Source organism: Salvelinus alpinus, chromosome 6, assembly GCF_045679555.1.
Source record: "Salvelinus alpinus chromosome 6, SLU_Salpinus.1, whole genome shotgun sequence".
In the NCBI taxonomy this organism is placed as follows: domain Eukaryota; kingdom Metazoa; phylum Chordata; class Actinopteri; order Salmoniformes; family Salmonidae; genus Salvelinus; species Salvelinus alpinus.
This window is the reverse complement of record NC_092091.1, coordinates 4554808-4573908: the sequence shown is the minus strand read 5'-3', so window position 1 is coordinate 4573908 and position 19101 is coordinate 4554808. Positions and strand designations below refer to the sequence as shown.

Genomic DNA, 19101 nt, shown 5'->3' with positions numbered 1-19101 from the left:
TCAGACCGGTTTATACATTCACAGACTGTCTAACGTAGTCAGATCGGTTTATACATTCACAGACTGTCTTACGTTGTCAGATCGGTTTATACATTCACAGACTGTCTTACGTTGTCAGATCGGTTTATACATTCACAGACTGTCTTACGTAGTCAGATCGGTTTATACATTCACAGACTGTCTTACGTAGTCAGATTGGTTTATACATTCACAGACTGTCTTACGTAGTCAGACCGGTTTATACATTCACAGACTGTCTTACGTAGTCAGATTGGTTTATACATTCACAGACTGTCTTACGTAGTCAGATTGGTTTATACATTCACAGACTGTCTTACGTAGTCAGACCGGTTTATACATTCACAGACTGTCTAACGTAGTCAGATTGGTTTATACATTCACAGACTGTCTTACGTAGTCAGATTGGTTTATATTATGTTGATTTCCATCACAACAGTAGAATAAAACGTTGGAAACGCTGTAAAGGGGAAAACTAGTAAAGTTGAGCGAAGTTCAATCTCAAACATCGCACACAGCTTAGAGGGAACACTTGATAGCTCTCTCACACACACACACACACACACACACACACACACACACACACACACACACACACACACACACACACACACACACACACACACACACACCCACCTGTGCCAGCTGTACCAGCCTCTCTCCGTCGACCCTGGCCATGGGGACAGCATACTGCCTCAGAAGACGCCCCAGCCCCGACAACACCTCCACCAGCAGGCCCCAGCACAGACAGTAGCGCTGCTTGAAGCGGCAGAAGTCTGGGGCCATGGGGTTGATGCGGCCCTCCAGGATGGTGAAGGACAACTTACTGATGGATATGGAAGCCAGCGCAGGGAGACACTGGAGAGAGACAAAACACTACTGGATTATAGAAGAGACAAGCAAACATCTGAACATTGGAACATCAGAACATTGGAACATTGGAACATCTGAACATTGGACCATCTGAACATTGGAACATCAGAACATTGGAACATCAGAACATTGGAACATCTGAACATTGGAACATCTGAACATCGGACCATCTGAACATTGGAACATCGGAACATCGGAACATCTGAACATTGGAACATCAGAACATCAGACCATCTGAACATTGGAACATCGGAACATCTGAACATTGGAACATCAGAACATTGGAACATCAGAACTTAAGTATGAAAGCAATGGGACAGGAGGTACCGACCTGGGGGTTGAGGGGTGAGACAGGAGGTACCAACCTGGGGGTTGAGGGGTGAGACAGGAGGTACCGACCTGGGGGTTGAGGGGTGAGACAGGAGGTACTGACCTGGGGGTTGAGGGGTGAGACAGGAGGTACCAACCTGGGGGTTGAGGGGTGCGACAGGAGGTACCAACCTGGGGGTGAGACAGGAGGTACCAACCTGGGGGTTGAGGGGTGAGACAGGAGGTACCAACCTGGGGGTTGAGGGGTGAGACAGGAGGTACTGACCTGGGGGTTGAGGGGTGAGACAGGAGGTACTGACCTGGGGGTTGAGGGGTGAGACAGGAGGTACCGACCTGGGGGTTGAGGGGTGAGACAGGAGGTACCGACCTGGGGGTTGAGACAGGAGGTACCGACCTGGGGGTTGAGGGGTGAGACAGGAGGTACCAACCTGGGGGTTGAGGGGTGAGACAGGAGGTACCAACCTGGGGGTTGAGGGGTGAGACAGGAGGTACCGACCTGGGGGTTGAGGGGTGAGACAGGAGGTACTGACCTGGGGGTTGAGGGGTGAGACAGGAGGTACCAACCTGGGGGTTGAGGGGTGAGACAGGAGGTACCGACCTGGGGGTTGAGGGGTGAGACAGGAGGTACCGACCTGGGGGTTGAGGGGTGAGACAGGAGGTACCGACCTGGGGGTTGAGGGGTGAGACAGGAGGTACCGACCTGGGGGTTGAGGGGTGAGACAGGAGGTACCGACCTGGGGGTTGAAGGGTGAGACAGGAGGTACCAACCTGAGGGTTGAGGGGTGAGACAGGAGGTACCGACCTGGGGGTTGAGGGGTGAGACAGGAGGTACCGACCTGGGGGTTGAGGGGTGAGACAGGAGGTACCGACCTGAGGGTTGAGGGGTGAGACAGGAGGTACCGACCTGGGGGTTGAGGGGTGAGACAGGAGGTACCGACCTGGGGGTTGAGGGGTGAGACAGGTGGTACCGACCTGGGGGTTGAGGGGTGAGACAGGAGGTACCGACCTGAGGGTTGAGGGGTGAGACAGGAGGTACCGACCTGGGGGTTGAGGGGTGAGACAGGAGGTACCAACCTGGGGGTTGAGGGGTGAGACAGGAGGTACCAACCTGGGGGTTGAGGGGTGAGACAGGAGGTAACAACCTGGGGGTGAGACAGGAGGTACCAACCTGGGAGTTGAGGGGTGAGACAGGAGGTACCAACCTGGGGGTTGAGGGGTGAGACAGGAGGTACCAACCTGGGGGTTGAGGGGTGAGACAGGAGGTACCGACCTGGGGGTTGAGGGGTGAGACAGGAGGTACCGACCTGGGGGTTGAGGGGTGAGACAGGAGGTACCGACCTGGGGGTCGAGGGGTGAGACAGGAGGTACCGACCTGGGGGTTGAGGGGTGAGACAGGAGGTACCGACCTGGGGGTTGAGGGGTGAGACAGGAGGTACCGACCTGGGGGTCGAGGGGTGAGACAGGAGGTACCGACCTGGGGGTTGAGGGGTGAGACAGGAGGTACCGACCTGGGGGTTGAGGGGTGCAAGCCGGGCGGCTCCCTGGGTAATTTGCCTGTGTTCGGGGCTCTTGGAGCTGGCGGAGGTGGGCGGGGTTTGGATGGTCCAGGTGGACGAGTGTTCTCTGCCGTGACTGTGGGAGGGGCCAGGATCCTTGCCCCAGATCAATTCCTTCTGACCCCGCGATGTCTTCTCTGGCAGGGCTAAGGGGACAACATTGTCTTTAAATTCTGTTTACAAAATACATGTTTGTCATGTAGCAGACTTGGAATGGCCTGTCTGTCTGTCTGTCTCTCTCTCTCTCTCTCTCTCTCTCTCTCTCTCTCTCTCTCTCTCTCTCTCTCTCTCTCTCTCTCTCTCTCTCTCTCTCTCTCTCTCTCGCTATTGGCTGCTGTTGAGCCCACAGAGCAGTATGAATACCCTGGCTATTGGCTGCTGTCGAGCCCACAGAGCAGCATGGCTCTTGCAACGCCCCGAGGGTTGTGGGTTTGATTCCCACGGGAGGAGGGGGGGGGGGGGGGGGGACCAGGACGAGGGAAAAGAACATATGAAACGTCTGTACTCTTCACTACTGCAAGTTCCTCTGGGTAAGAGCGTCTGCTATAAAATGAAAAAAAAAAAAAAAGTAAAATAATAACGAGGAACTGACCCATCTTGGATGAGCAGCTCTCTTCTCGACGGTGTAACGGAGCCGCCGTGGGTCGGACAGGAGTCCAGAACAGATCTGTAGCTGAGAAGGTTAAACCCTTCTCCAGTAGACTGGCAATGCCTGCAACACCACAGCAAACAGGCAATATGATAGAACGACGTACAAGACTTCAATCAGTACAGCTGATGGTACCATCAGTGACTGGCTAGGATAATGATAGTGGTCATGTGGTTACCGCAATGATAATGCAGTTATGATAATGGAAGCGATAATGAGTGCGGGTGCGATAACGATAGTGATAATGATAGTGATAATGACATGGTGGCTGTGATAATGAGTGTGGTTGTGATAATGATAGTGTGTCTGTGATAATGATAGTGTGGCTGTGATAATGCTAATGTAGTTATGATAGTGATAATGTGGATGTGATAATGATAGTGTGGCTGTGATAATGCTAATGTAGTTATGATAGTGATAATGTGGCTGTGTTAATGATAGTATGGATGTGTTACTGATATTGTGGCTGCGATAATGATAGGGTGTGGTTGTGATAATGATAGTGATAATGTGGCTGTGATAGGGATACTGTGGCTGAGATAGGGATACTGTGGCTGTGATAATGATAATGTGGCTGTGATACTGATATTGTGGCTGTGATAATGAGTGTGGCTGCGATAATGACAGTGTGGTTGTGATAGTGATAATGTGGCTGTGATAATGATACTGTGGATGTGATAATGATAGTGATAGTGTGGCTGTGGTAATGATAGTGTGGCTGTGATAATGATAGTGTGGCTGTGATAATGATAGTGTGGCTGTGATAATGATAATGTGGCTGTGATAATGATACTGTGGATGTGATAATGATAGTGATAGTGTGGCTGTGATTATGATAGTGTGGTTGTGATAATGACAGTGATAGTGTGGCTGTGGTAATGATAGTGTGGCTGTGATAATGATAGTGTGGCTGTGATAATGACAGTGATAGTGTGGCTGTGGTAATGATAGTGTGGCTGTGATAATGATAGTGTGGCTGTGATAATGACAGTGATAGTGTGGCTGTGATAATGACAGTGATAGTGTGGCTGTGATAATGATAGTGTGGCTGTGGTAATTACAGTGTGGTTGTGATAATGATACTGTGGATGTGATAATGATAGTGATAGTGCGGCTGTGATAATGACAGTGATAGTGTGGCTGTGGTAATGATAGTGTGGCTGTGATAATGATAGTGTGGCTGTGATAATGATAGTGTGGCTGTGATAATGACAGTGATAGTGTGGCTGTGATAATGATAGTGTGGCTGTGATAATGACAGTGATAGTGTGGCTGTGGTAATGATAGTGTGGATGTGATAATGATAGTGTGGCTGTGATAATGACAGTGATAGTGTGGCTGTGATAATGATAGTGTGGCTGTGATAATGATAGTGTGGCTGTGATAATGATCGTGTGGCTGTGATAATGATAGTGATCGTGTGGCTGTGGTAATGATAGTGTGGCTGTGATAATGATAGTGATCGTGTGGCTGTGATCATGACAGTGTGGCTGTGATAATGATCGTGTGGCTGTGATAATGATAGTGTGGCTGTGATAATGATCGTGTGGCTGTGATAATGATAGTGATCGTGTGGCTGTGATCATGACAGTGTGGTTGTGATAATGATCGTGTGGCTGTGATAGTGATCGTGTGGCTGTGATCATGACAGTGTGGCTGTGATAATGATCGTGTGGCTGTGATAATGATAATGACAGTGTGGCTGTGATAATGACAGTGTGGCTGTGATAATGACAGTGTGGTTGTGATAATGACAGTGTGGCTGTGATAATGACAGTGTGGCTGTGATAATGATCGTGTGGCTGTGATAATGATAGTGATCGTGTGGCTGTGATAATGACACTGATAGTGGTGTGTGTATATGACCACCTGCTGCCATGTCTTCTTCAGACAGTGGTGGTACCAGGTACAGGTTGTTACGTGCTCCACCTGACACTACAGCCAGACTGCCCACTGTGGGACCAGTCACGACCCTTTGAGTGGGACCCTGGAGACGAGAACAAAGTCATAGTCAAGATTCTATAGATTATTATTGATTGAGACTTTTTCTTGAGAGAGGTGATGGCTGGCTGGGTATGTATGTCCAATTTCACCAGGTGTATTTTGCAAGAATATGGAATCACATATTACAGAAGCACCCTAAATGAGAGCATATCCCCCAAGTAGACATTAGTCCCTCCCTGTATCCCGCAAGTAGACATTAGTCCCTCCCTGTATCCCCCAAGTAGACATTAGTCCCTGCCTGTATCCCGCAAGTAGACATTAGTCCCTCCATGTATCCCCCAAGTAGACATTAGTCCCTCCCTGTATCCCGCAAGTAGACATTAGTCCCTCCCTGTATCCCCCAAGTAGACATTAGTCCCTCCCTGTATCCCGCAAGTAGACATTAGTCCCTCCCTGTATCCCCCAAGTAGACATTAGTCCCTCCCTGTATCCCGCAAGTAGACATTAGTCCCTCCCTGTGTAACAGTAGACATTAGTCCCTCCCTGTGTAACCGTAGACATTAGTCCCTCCCTGTACTGTGTACCAGTAGACATTAGTCCCTCCCTGTATCATCCAAGTAGACATTAGTCCCTCCCTGTATCATCCAAGTAGACATTAGTCCCTCCCTGTGTAACAGTAGACATTAGTCCCTCCCTGTATCATCCAAGTAGACATTAGTCCCTCCCTGTATCATCCAAGTAGACATTAGTCCCTCCCTGTGTAACAGTAGACATTAGTCCCTCCCTGTGTAACAGTAGACATTAGTCCCTCCCTGTATCATCCAAGTAGACATTAGTCCCTCCCTGTGTAACAGTAGACATTAGTCCCTCCCTGTGTAACAGTAGACATTAGTCCCTCCCTGTATCATCCAAGTAGAAATTAGTCCCTCCCTGTGTAACAGTAGACATTAGCCCCTCCCTGTGTAACAGTAGACATTAGTCCCTCCCTGTATCATCCAAGTAGACATTAGGCCCTCCCTGTGTACCAGTAGACATTAGTCCCTCCCTGTACTGTGTAACAGTAGACATTAGTCCCTCCCTGTACTGTGTAACAGTAGACATTAGTCCCTCCCTGTACTGTGTAACAGTAGACATTAGTCCCTCCCTGTGTAAGAGTAGACATTAGTCCCTCCCTGTGTAACAGTAGACATTAGTCCCTCCCTGTACTGTGTAACAGTAGACATTAGTCCCTCCCTGTGTAACAGTAGACATTAGTCCCTCCCTGTATAACAGTAGACATTAGTCCCTCCCTGTATAACAGTAGACATTAGTCCCTCCCTGTACTGTGTAATAGTAGACATTAGTCCCTCCCTGTGTAACAGTAGACATTAGTCCCTCCCTGTACTGTGTAATAGTAGACATTAGTCCCTCCCTGTGTAACAGTAGACATTAGTCCCTCCCTGTACTGTGTAACAGTAGACATTAGTCCCTCCCTGTACTGTGTAACAGTAGACATTAGTCCCTCCCTGTGTAACAGTAGACATTAGTCCCTCCCTGTGTAACAGTAGACATTAGTTCCTCCCTGTACTGTGTAACAGTAGACAATAGTCCCTCCCTGTGTAACAGTAGACATTAGTCACTCCCTGTACTGTATAACAGTAGACATTAGTCCCTCCCTGTGTAACAGTAGACATTAGTCCCTCCCTGTACTGTATAACAGTAGACATTAGTCCCTCCCTGTGTAACAGTATACATTAGTTCCTCCCTGTACTGTGTAACAGTAGACATTAGTCCCTCCCTGTACTGTGTAACAGTAGACATTAGTCCCTCCCTGTGTAACAGTAGACATTAGTCCCTCCCTGTACTGTGTACCAGTAGACATTAGTCCCTCCCTGTACTGTGTAACAGTAGACATTAGTCCCTCCCTGTGTAACAGTAGACATTAGTCCCTCCCTGTACTGTGTACCAGTAGACATTAGTCCCTCCCTGTACTGTGTAACAGTAGACATTAGTCCCTCCCTGTACTGTGTACCAGTAGACATTAGTCCCTCCCTGTACTGTGTAACAGTAGACATTAGTCCCTCCCTGTACTGTGTAACAGTAGACATTAGTCCCTCCCTGTACTGTGTACCAGTAGACATTAGTCCCTCCCTGTGTAACAGTAGACATTAGTCCCTCCCTGTACTGTGTAACAGTAGACATTAGTCCCTCCCTGTACTGTGTAACAGTAGACATTAGTCCCTCCCTGTACTGTGTAACAGTAGACATTAGTCCCTCCCTGTACTGTGTACCAGTAGACATTAGTCCCTCCCTGTACTGTGTAACAGTAGACATTAGTCCCTCCCTGTACTGTGTAACAGTAGACATTAGTCCCTCCCTGTGTAACAGTAGACATTAGTTCTTCCCTGTACTGTGTAACAGTAGACATTAGTCCCTCCCTGTGTAACAGTAGACATTAGTCCCTCCCTGTGTAACAGTAGACATTAGTCCCTCCCTGTGTAACAGTAGACATTAGTCCCTCCCTGTACTGTGTAACAGTAGACATTAGTCCCTCCCTGTGTAACAGTAGACATTAGTCCCTCCCTGTACTGTGTAACAGTAGACATTAGTCCCTCCCTGTGTAACAGTAGACATTAGTTCTTCCCTGTACTGTGTAACAGTAGACATTAGTCCCTCCCTGTGTAACAGTAGACATTAGTCCCTCCCTGTGTAACAGTAGACATTAGTCCCTCCCTGTACTGTGTAACAGTAGACATTAGTCCCTCCCTGTGTAACAGTAGACATTAGTCCCTCCCTGTACTGTGTACCAGTAGACATTAGTCCCTCCCTGTACTGTATAACAGTAGACATTAGTCCCTCCCTGTGTAACAGTAGACATTAGTCCCTCCCTGTACTGTGTAACAGTAGACATTAGTCCCTCCCTGTGTAACAGTAGACATTAGTCCCTCCCTGTGTAACAGTAGACATTAGTCCATCCCTGTGTAACAGTAGACATTAGTCCCTCCCTGTACTGTGTACCAGTAGACATTAGTCCCTCCCTGTACTGTATAACAGTAGACATTAGTCCCTCCCTGTACTGTGTAACAGTAGACATTAGTCCCTCCCTGTGTAACAGTAGACATTAGTCCCTCCCTGTGTAACAGTAGACATTAGTCCCTCCCTGTACTGTGTACCAGTAGACATTAGTCCCTCCTTGTGTAACAGTAGACATTAGTCCCTCCCTGTACTGTGTACCAGTAGACATTAGTCCCTCCCTGTGTACCAGTAGACATTAGTCCCTCCCTGTACTGTGTAACAGTAGACATTAGTCCCTCCCTGTGTACCAGTAGACATTAGTCCCTCCCTGTACTGTATAACAGTAGACATTAGTCCTTCCCTGTGTAACAGTAGACATTAGTTCCTCCCTGTACTGTATAACAGTAGACATTAGTCCCTCCCTGTGTAACAGTAGACATTAGTCCCTCCCTGTACTGTGTAACAGTAGACATTAGTCCCTCCCTGTGTACCAGTAGACATTAGTCCCTCCCTGTGTAACAGTAGACATTAGTCCCTCCCTGTACTGTGTAACAGTAGACATTAGTCCCTCCCTGTGTAACAGTAGACATTAGTCCCTCCCTGTGTAACAGTAGACAATAGTCCCTCCCTGTGTAACAGTAGACATTAGTTCCTCCCTGTACTGTGTAACAGTAGACATTAGTCCCTCCCTGTGTAACAGTAGACAATAGTCCCTCCCTGTGTAACAGTAGACATTAGTCCCTCCCTGTGTAACAGTAGACAATAGTCCCTCCCTGTACTGTGTAACAGTAGACATTAGTCCCTCCCTGTACTGTGTAACAGTAGACATTAGTCCCTCCCTGTGTAACAGTAGACATTAGTCCCTCCCTGTACTGTGTAACAGTAGACATTAGTCCCTCCCTGTGTACCAGTAGACATTAGTCCCTCCCTGTACTGTGTACCAGTAGACATTAGTCCCTCCCTGTACTGTGTAACAGTAGACATTAGTCCCTCCCTGTGTAACAGTAGACATTAGTCCCTCCCTGTGTAACAGTAGACATTAGTTCCTCCCTGTACTGTGTAACAGTAGACAATAGTCCCTCCCTGTGTAACAGTAGACATTAGTCACTCCCTGTACTGTATAACAGTAGACATTAGTCCCTCCCTGTGTAACAGTAGACATTAGTCCCTCCCTGTACTGTATAACAGTAGACATTAGTCCCTCCCTGTGTAACAGTATACATTAGTTCCTCCCTGTACTGTGTAACAGTAGACATTAGTCCCTCCCTGTACTGTGTAACAGTAGACATTAGTCCCTCCCTGTGTAACAGTAGACATTAGTCCCTCCCTGTACTGTGTACCAGTAGACATTAGTCCCTCCCTGTACTGTGTAACAGTAGACATTAGTCCCTCCCTGTGTAACAGTAGACATTAGTCCCTCCCTGTACTGTGTACCAGTAGACATTAGTCCCTCCCTGTACTGTGTAACAGTAGACATTAGTCCCTCCCTGTACTGTGTACCAGTAGACATTAGTCCCTCCCTGTACTGTGTAACAGTAGACATTAGTCCCTCCCTGTACTGTGTAACAGTAGACATTAGTCCCTCCCTGTACTGTGTACCAGTAGACATTAGTCCCTCCCTGTGTAACAGTAGACATTAGTCCCTCCCTGTACTGTGTAACAGTAGACATTAGTCCCTCCCTGTACTGTGTAACAGTAGACATTAGTCCCTCCCTGTACTGTGTAACAGTAGACATTAGTCCCTCCCTGTACTGTGTACCAGTAGACATTAGTCCCTCCCTGTACTGTGTAACAGTAGACATTAGTCCCTCCCTGTACTGTGTAACAGTAGACATTAGTCCCTCCCTGTGTAACAGTAGACATTAGTTCTTCCCTGTACTGTGTAACAGTAGACATTAGTCCCTCCCTGTGTAACAGTAGACATTAGTCCCTCCCTGTGTAACAGTAGACATTAGTCCCTCCCTGTACTGTGTACCAGTAGACATTAGTCCCTCCCTGTACTGTGTAACAGTAGACATTAGTCCCTCCCTGTGTAACAGTAGACATTAGTCCCTCCCTGTACTGTGTAACAGTAGACATTAGTCCCTCCCTGTGTAACAGTAGACATTAGTTCTTCCCTGTACTGTGTAACAGTAGACATTAGTCCCTCCCTGTGTAACAGTAGACATTAGTCCCTCCCTGTGTAACAGTAGACATTAGTCCCTCCCTGTACTGTGTAACAGTAGACATTAGTCCCTCCCTGTGTAACAGTAGACATTAGTCCCTCCCTGTACTGTGTACCAGTAGACATTAGTCCCTCCCTGTACTGTATAACAGTAGACATTAGTCCCTCCCTGTGTAACAGTAGACATTAGTCCCTCCCTGTACTGTGTAACAGTAGACATTAGTCCCTCCCTGTGTAACAGTAGACATTAGTCCCTCCCTGTGTAACAGTAGACATTAGTCCCTCCCTGTGTAACAGTAGACATTAGTCCCTCCCTGTACTGTGTACCAGTAGACATTAGTCCCTCCCTGTACTGTATAACAGTAGACATTAGTCCCTCCCTGTGTAACAGTAGACATTAGTCCCTCCCTGTACTGTGTAACAGTAGACATTAGTCCCTCCCTGTGTAACAGTAGACATTAGTCCCTCCCTGTGTAACAGTAGACATTAGTCCCTCCCTGTACTGTGTACCAGTAGACATTAGTCCCTCCTTGTGTAACAGTAGACATTAGTCCCTCCTTGTGTAACAGTAGACATTAGTCCCTCCCTGTACTGTGTACCAGTAGACATTAGTCCCTCCCTGTGTAACAGTAGACATTAGTCCCTCCCTGTGTACCAGTAGACATTAGTCCCTCCCTGTACTGTATAACAGTAGACATTAGTCCTTCCCTGTGTAACAGTAGAAATTAGTTCCTCCCTGTACTGTATAACAGTAGACATTAGTTCCTCCCTGTACTGTATAACAGTAGACATTAGTCCCTCCCTGTGTAACAGTAGACATTAGTCCCTCCCTGTACTGTGTAACAGTAGACATTAGTCCCTCCCTGTGTACCAGTAGACATTAGTCCCTCCCTGTGTAACAGTAGACATTAGTCCCTCCCTGTACTGTGTAACAGTAGACATTAGTCCCTCCCTGTGTAACAGTAGACATTAGTCCCTCCCTGTGTAACAGTAGACAATAGTCCCTCCCTGTGTAACAGTAGACATTAGTTCCTCCCTGTACTGTGTAACAGTAGACATTAGTCCCTCCCTGTGTAACAGTAGACAATAGTCCCTCCCTGTGTAACAGTAGACATTAGTCCCTCCCTGTGTAACAGTAGACAATAGTCCCTCCCTGTACTGTGTAACAGTAGACATTAGTCCCTCCCTGTACTGTGTAACAGTAGACATTAGTCCCTCCCTGTGTAACAGTAGACATTAGTCCCTCCCTGTACTGTGTAACAGTAGACATTAGTCCCTCCCTGTGTACCAGTAGACATTAGTCCCTCCCTGTACTGTGTACCAGTAGACATTAGTCCCTCCCTGTACTGTGTAACAGTAGACATTAGTCCCTCCCTGTGTAACAGTAGACATTAGTCCCTCCCTGTGTAACAGTAGACATTAGTCCCTCCCTGTACTGTGTAACAGTAGACATTAGTCCCTCCCTGTACTGTGTACCAGTAGACATTAGTCCCTCCCTGTGTAACAGTAGACATTAGTCCCTCCCTGTACTGTATACCAGTAGACATTAGTCCCTCCCTGTGTAACAGTAGACATTAGTCCCTCCCTGTGTAACAGTAGACATTAGTCCCTCCCTGTGTACCAGTAGACATTAGTCCCTCCCTGTACTGTATAACAGTAGACATTAGTCCCCCCCTGTGTAACAGTAGACATTAGTCCCTCCCTGTACTGTGTAACAGTAGACATTAGTCCCTCCCTGTGTAACAGTAGACATTAGTTCCTCCCTGTACTGTATAACAGTAGACATTAGTCCCTCCCTGTGTAACAGTAGACATTAGTCCCTCCCTGTACTGTGTAACAGTAGACATTAGTCACTCCCTGTGTACCAGTAGACATTAGTCCCTACCTGTGTAACAGTAGACATTAGTCCCTCCCTGTACTGTGTAACAGTAGACATTAGTCCCTCCCTGTGTAACAGTAGACATTAGTCCCTCCCTGTGTAACAGTAGACAATAGTCCCTCCCTGTGTAACAGTAGACATTAGTTCCTCCCTGTACTGTGTAACAGTAGACATTAGTCCCTCCCTGTGTAACAGTAGACAATAGTCCCTCCCTGTGTAACAGTAGACATTAGTCCCTCCCTGTGTAACAGTAGACAATAGTCCCTCCCTGTACTGTGTAACAGTAGACATTAGTCCCTCCCTGTACTGTGTAACAGTAGACATTAGTCCCTCCCTGTGTAACAGTAGACATTAGTCCCTCCCTGTACTGTGTAACAGTAGACATTAGTCCCTCCCTGTGTAACAGTAGACATTAGTCCCTCCCTGTACTGTGTACCAGTAGACATTAGTCCCTCCCTGTACTGTGTAACAGTAGACATTAGTCCCTCCCTGTGTAACAGTAGACATTAGTCCCTCCCTGTGTAACAGTAGACATTAGTCCCTCCCTGTACTGTGTAACAGTAGACATTAGTCCCTCCCTGTACTGTGTACCAGTAGACATTAGTCCCTCCCTGTGTAACAGTAGACATTAGTCCCTCCCTGTACTGTATACCAGTAGACATTAGTCCCTCCCTGTGTAACAGTAGACATTAGTCCCTCCCTGTGTAACAGTAGACATTAGTCCCTCCCTGTGTACCAGTAGACATTAGTCCCTCCCTGTACTGTATAACAGTAGACATTAGTCCCTCCCTGTGTAACAGTAGACATTAGTCCCTCCCTGTACTGTGTAACAGTAGACATTAGTCCCTCCCTGTGTAACAGTAGACATTAGTCCCTCCCTGTGTAACAGTAGACATTAGTCCCTCCCTGTACTGTGTAACAGTAGACATTAGTCCCTCCCTGTGTAACAGTAGACATTAGTCCCTCCCTGTATAACAGTAGACATTAGTCCCTCCCTGTATAACAGTAGACATTAGTCCCTCCCTGTACTGTGTACCAGTAGACATTAGTCCCTCCCTGTGTAACAGTAGACATTAGTCCCTCCCTGTACTGTGTAATAGTAGACATTAGTCCCTCCCTGTGTAACAGTAGACATTAGTCCCTCCCTGTACTGTGTAACAGTAGACATTAGTCCCTCCCTGTACTGTGTAACAGTAGACATTAGTCCCTCCCTGTGTAACAGTAGACATTAGTCCCTCCCTGTGTAACAGTAGACATTAGTTCCTCCCTGTACTGTGTAACAGTAGACAATAGTCCCTGTACTGTGTAACAGTAGACATTAGTCACTCCCTGTACTGTATAACAGTAGACATTAGTCCCTCCCTGTGTAACAGTAGACATTAGTCCCTCCCTGTACTGTATAACAGTAGACATTAGTCCCTCCCTGTGTAACAGTATACATTAGTTCCTCCCTGTACTGTGTAACAGTAGACATTAGTCCCTCCCTGTACTGTGTAACAGTAGACATTAGTCCCTCCCTGTGTAACAGTAGACATTAGTCCCTCCCTGTACTGTGTACCAGTAGACATTAGTCCCTCCCTGTACTGTGTAACAGTAGACATTAGTCCCTCCCTGTGTAACAGTAGACATTAGTCCCTCCCTGTACTGTGTACCAGTAGACATTAGTCCCTCCCTGTACTGTGTAACAGTAGACATTAGTCCCTCCCTGTTCTGTGTACCAGTAGACATTAGTCCCTCCCTGTACTGTGTAACAGTAGACATTAGTCCCTCCCTGTACTGTGTAACAGTAGACATTAGTCCCTCCCTGTACTGTGTACCAGTAGACATTAGTCCCTCCCTGTGTAACAGTAGACATTAGTCCCTCCCTGTACTGTGTAACAGTAGACATTAGTCCCTCCCTGTACTGTGTAACAGTAGACATTAGTCCCTCCCTGTACTGTGTAACAGTAGACATTAGTCCCTCCCTGTACTGTGTACCAGTAGACATTAGTCCCTCCCTGTACTGTGTAACAGTAGACATTAGTCCCTCCCTGTACTGTGTAACAGTAGACATTAGTCCCTCCCTGTGTAACAGTAGACATTAGTTCCTCCCTGTACTGTGTAACAGTAGACATTAGTCCCTCCCTGTGTAACAGTAGACATTAGTCCCTCCCTGTGTAACAGTAGACATTAGTCCCTCCCTGTCTAACAGTAGACATTAGTCCCTCCCTGTACTGTGTAACAGTAGACATTAGTCCCTCCCTGTGTAACAGTAGACATTAGTCCCTCCCTGTGTAACAGTAGACATTAGTCCCTCCCTGTACTGTGTACCAGTAGACATTAGTCCCTCCCTGTACTGTATAACAGTAGACATTAGTCCCTCCCTGTGTAACAGTAGACATTAGTCCCTCCCTGTACTGTGTAACAGTAGACATTAGTCCCTCCCTGTGTAACAGTAGACATTAGTCCCTCCCTGTGTAACAGTAGACATTAGTCCCTCCCTGTGTAACAGTAGACATTAGTCCCTCCCTGTACTGTGTACCAGTAGACATTAGTCCCTCCCTGTACTGTATAACAGTAGACATTAGTCCCTCCCTGTGTAACAGTAGACATTAGTCCCTCCCTGTACTGTGTAACAGTAGACATTAGTCCCTCCCTGTGTAACAGTAGACATTAGTCCCTCCCTGTGTAACAGTAGACATTAGTCCCTCCCTGTACTGTGTACCAGTAGACATTAGTCCCTCCTTGTGTAACAGTAGACATTAGTCCCTCCCTGTACTGTGTACCAGTAGACATTAGTCCCTCCCTGTGTACCAGTAGACATTAGTCCCTCCCTGTACTGTGTAACAGTAGACATTAGTCCCTCCCTGTGTACCAGTAGACATTAGTCCCTCCCTGTACTGTATAACAGTAGACATTAGTCCTTCCCTGTGTAACAGTAGACATTAGTTCCTCCCTGTACTGTATAACAGTAGACATTAGTCCCTCCCTGTGTAACAGTAGACATTAGTCCCTCCCTGTACTGTGTAACAGTAGACATTAGTCCCTCCCTGTGTACCAGTAGACATTAGTCCCTCCCTGTGTAACAGTAGACATTAGTCCCTCCCTGTACTGTGTAACAGTAGACATTAGTCCCTCCCTGTGTAACAGTAGACATTAGTCCCTCCCTGTGTAACAGTAGACAATAGTCCCTCCCTGTGTAACAGTAGACATTAGTCCCTCCCTGTGTAACAGTAGACATTAGTCCCTCCCTGTACTGTGTAACAGTAGACATTAGTCCCTCCCTGTGTAACAGTAGACATTAGTTCCTCCCTGTACTGTATAACAGTAGACATTAGTCCCTCCCTGTGTACCAGTAGACATTAGTCCCTCCCTGTACTGTGTAACAGTAGACATTAGTCCCTCCCTGTGTACCAGTAGACATTAGTCCCTCCCTGTACTGTATAACAGTAGACATTAGTCCTTCCCTGTGTAACAGTAGACATTAGTTCCTCCCTGTACTGTATAACAGTAGACATTAGTCCCTCCCTGTGTAACAGTAGACATTAGTCCCTCCCTGTACTGTGTAACAGTAGACATTAGTCCCTCCCTGTGTACCAGTAGACATTAGTCCCTCCCTGTGTAACAGTAGACATTAGTCCCTCCCTGTACTGTGTAACAGTAGACATTAGTCCCTCCCTGTGTAACAGTAGACATTAGTCCCTCCCTGTGTAACAGTAGACAATAGTCCCTCCCTGTGTAACAGTAGACATTAGTCCCTCCCTGTGTAACAGTAGACAATAGTCCCTCCCTGTACTGTGTAACAGTAGACATTAGTCCCTCCCTGTACTGTGTAACAGTAGACATTAGTCCCTCCCTGTGTAACAGTAGACATTAGTCCCTCCCTGTACTGTGTAACAGTAGACATTAGTCCCTCCCTGTGTAACAGTAGACATTAGTCCCTCCCTGTACTGTGTACCAGTAGACATTAGTCCCTCCCTGTACTGTGTAACAGTAGACATTAGTCCATCCCTGTGTAACAGTAGACATTAGTCCCTCCCTGTGTAACAGTAGACATTAGTCCCTCCCTGTACTGTGTAACAGTAGACATTAGTCCCTCCCTGTACTGTGTAACAGTAGACATTAGTCCCTCCCTGTGTAACAGTAGACATTAGTTCTTCCCTGTACTGTGTAACAGTAGACATTAGTCCCTCCCTGTGTAACAGTAGACATTAGTCCCTCCCTGTGTAACAGTAGACATTAGTCCCTCCCTGTACTGTGTAATAGTAGACATTAGTCCCTCCCTGTGTAACAGTAGACATTAGTCCCTCCCTGTACTGTGTAACAGTAGACATTAGTCCCTCCCTGTACTGTGTACCAGTAGACATTAGTCCCTCCCTGTACTGTGTAACAGTAGACATTAGTCCCTCCCTGTACTGTGTAACAGTAGACATTAGTCCCTCCCTGTACTGTGTACCAGTAGACATTAGTCCCTCCCTGTGTAACAGTAGACATTAGTCCCTCCCTGTACTGTGTAACAGTAGACATTAGTCCCTCCCTGTACTGTGTAACAGTAGACATTAGTCCCTCCCTGTACTGTGTAACAGTAGACATTAGTCCCTCCCTGTACTGTGTACCAGTAGACATTAGTCCCTCCCTGTACTGTGTAACAGTATACATTAGTCCCTCCCTGTACTGTGTAACAGTAGACATTAGTCCCTCCCTGTGTAACAGTAGACATTAGTTCCTCCCTGTACTGTGTAACAGTAGACATTAGTCCCTCCCTGTGTAACAGTAGACATTAGTCCCTCCCTGTGTAACAGTAGACATTAGTCCCTCCCTGTGTAACAGTAGACATTAGTCCCTCCCTGTACTGTGTAACAGTAGACATTAGTCCCTCCCTGTGTAACAGTAGACATTAGTCCCTCCCTGTGTAACAGTAGACATTAGTCCCTCCCTGTACTGTGTACCAGTAGACATTAGTCCCTCCCTGTACTGTATAACAGTAGACATTAGTCCCTCCCTGTGTAACAGTAGACATTAGTCCCTCCCTGTACTGTGTAACAGTAGACATTAGTCCCTCCCTGTGTAACAGTAGACATTAGTCCCTCCCTGTACTGTGTACCAGTAGACATTAGTCCCTCCTTGTGTAACAGTAGACATTAGTCCCTCCCTGTACTGTGTACCAGTAGACATTAGTCCCTCCCTGTGTACCAGTAGACATTAGTCCCTCCCTGTACTGTGTAACAGTAGACATTAGTCCCTCCCTGTGTACCAGTAGACATTAGTCCCTCCCTGTACTGTATAACAGTAGACATTAGTCCTTCCCTGTGTAACAGTAGACATTAGTTCCTCCCTGTACTGTATAACAGTAGACATTAGTCCCTCCCTGTGTAACAGTAGACATTAGTCCCTCCCTGTACTGTGTAACAGTAGACATTAGTCCCTCCCTGTACGTGACCAGTAGACATTAGTCCCTCCCTGAGTGTAACAGTAGACATTAGTCCCTCCCTGTACTGTGTAACAGTAGACATTAGTCCCTCCCTGTGTAACAGTAGACATTAGTCCCTCCCTGTGTAACAGGAGACATTAGTCCCTCCCTGTACTGTGTAACAGTAGACATTAGTCCCTCCCTGTGTAACAGTAGACATTAGTCCCTCCCTGTATAACAGTAGACATTAGTCCCTCCCTGTATAACAGTAGACATTAGTCCCTCCCTGTACTGTGTACCAGTAGACATTAGTCCCTCCCTGTGTAACAGTAGACATTAGTCCCTCCCCTCCCTGTACTGTATAACAGTAGACATTAGTCCCTCCCTGTGTAACAGTAGACATTAGTCCCTCCCTGTACTGTGTAACAGTAGACATTAGTCCCTCCCTGTACTGTGTAACAGTAGACATTAGTCCCTCCCTGTGTAACAGTAGACATTAGTCCCTCCCTGTGTAACAGTAGACATTAGTCCCTCCCTGTACTGTGTAACAGTAGACATTAGTCCCTGCCCTGTGTAACAGTAGACATTAGTTCACTCCCTGTACTGTATAACAGTAGACATTAGTCCCTCCCTGTGTAACAGTAGACATTAGTCCCTCCCTGTACTGTATAACAGTAGACATTAGTCCCTCCCTGTGTAACAGTATACATTAGTTCCTCCCTGTACTGTGTAACAGTAGACATTAGTCCCTCCCTGTACTGTGTAACAGTAGACATTAGTCCCTCCCTGTGTAACAGTAGACATTAGTCCCTCCCTGTACTGTGTACCAGTAGACATTAGTCCCTCCCTGTACTGTGTAACAGTAGACATTAGTCCCTCCCTGTGTAACAGTAGACATTAGTCCCTCCCTGTACTGTGTACCAGTAGACATTAGTCCCTCCCTGTACTGTGTAACAGTAGACATTAGTCCCTCCCTGTACTGTGTACCAGTAGACATTAGTCCCTCCCTGTACTGTGTAACAGTAGACATTAGTCCCTCCCTGTACTGTGTAACAGTAGACATTAGTCCCTCCCTGTACTGTGTACCAGTAGACATTAGTCCCTCCCTGTGTAACAGTAGACATTAGTCCCTCCCTGTACTGTGTAACAGTAGACATTAGTCCCTCCCTGTACTGTGTAACAGTAGACATTAGTCCCTCCCTGTACTGTGTAACAGTAGACATTAGTCCCTCCCTGTACTGTGTACCAGTAGACATTAGTCCCTCCCTGTACTGTGTAACAGTAGACATTAGTCCCTCCCTGTAC

General features: G+C 47.0%; 1 protein-coding gene across 1 annotated transcript in view; it reads right to left on the bottom strand.

Moving 5' to 3' along the window:
* iqch (IQ motif containing H) overlaps positions 1-19101 on the bottom strand; it is a 189517-nt gene that overhangs the window by 103838 nt on the left and 66578 nt on the right. The window contains exons 6-9 of the mRNA XM_071405165.1: positions 5296-5413; positions 3370-3489; positions 2730-2923; positions 655-876 (exon numbers count right to left, since the gene is read on the bottom strand). Coding sequence (XP_071261266.1) covers positions 655-876; positions 2730-2923; positions 3370-3489; positions 5296-5413 — 654 coding nt within the window. The remainder of the gene's footprint in view (positions 1-654; positions 877-2729; positions 2924-3369; positions 3490-5295; positions 5414-19101) is intronic.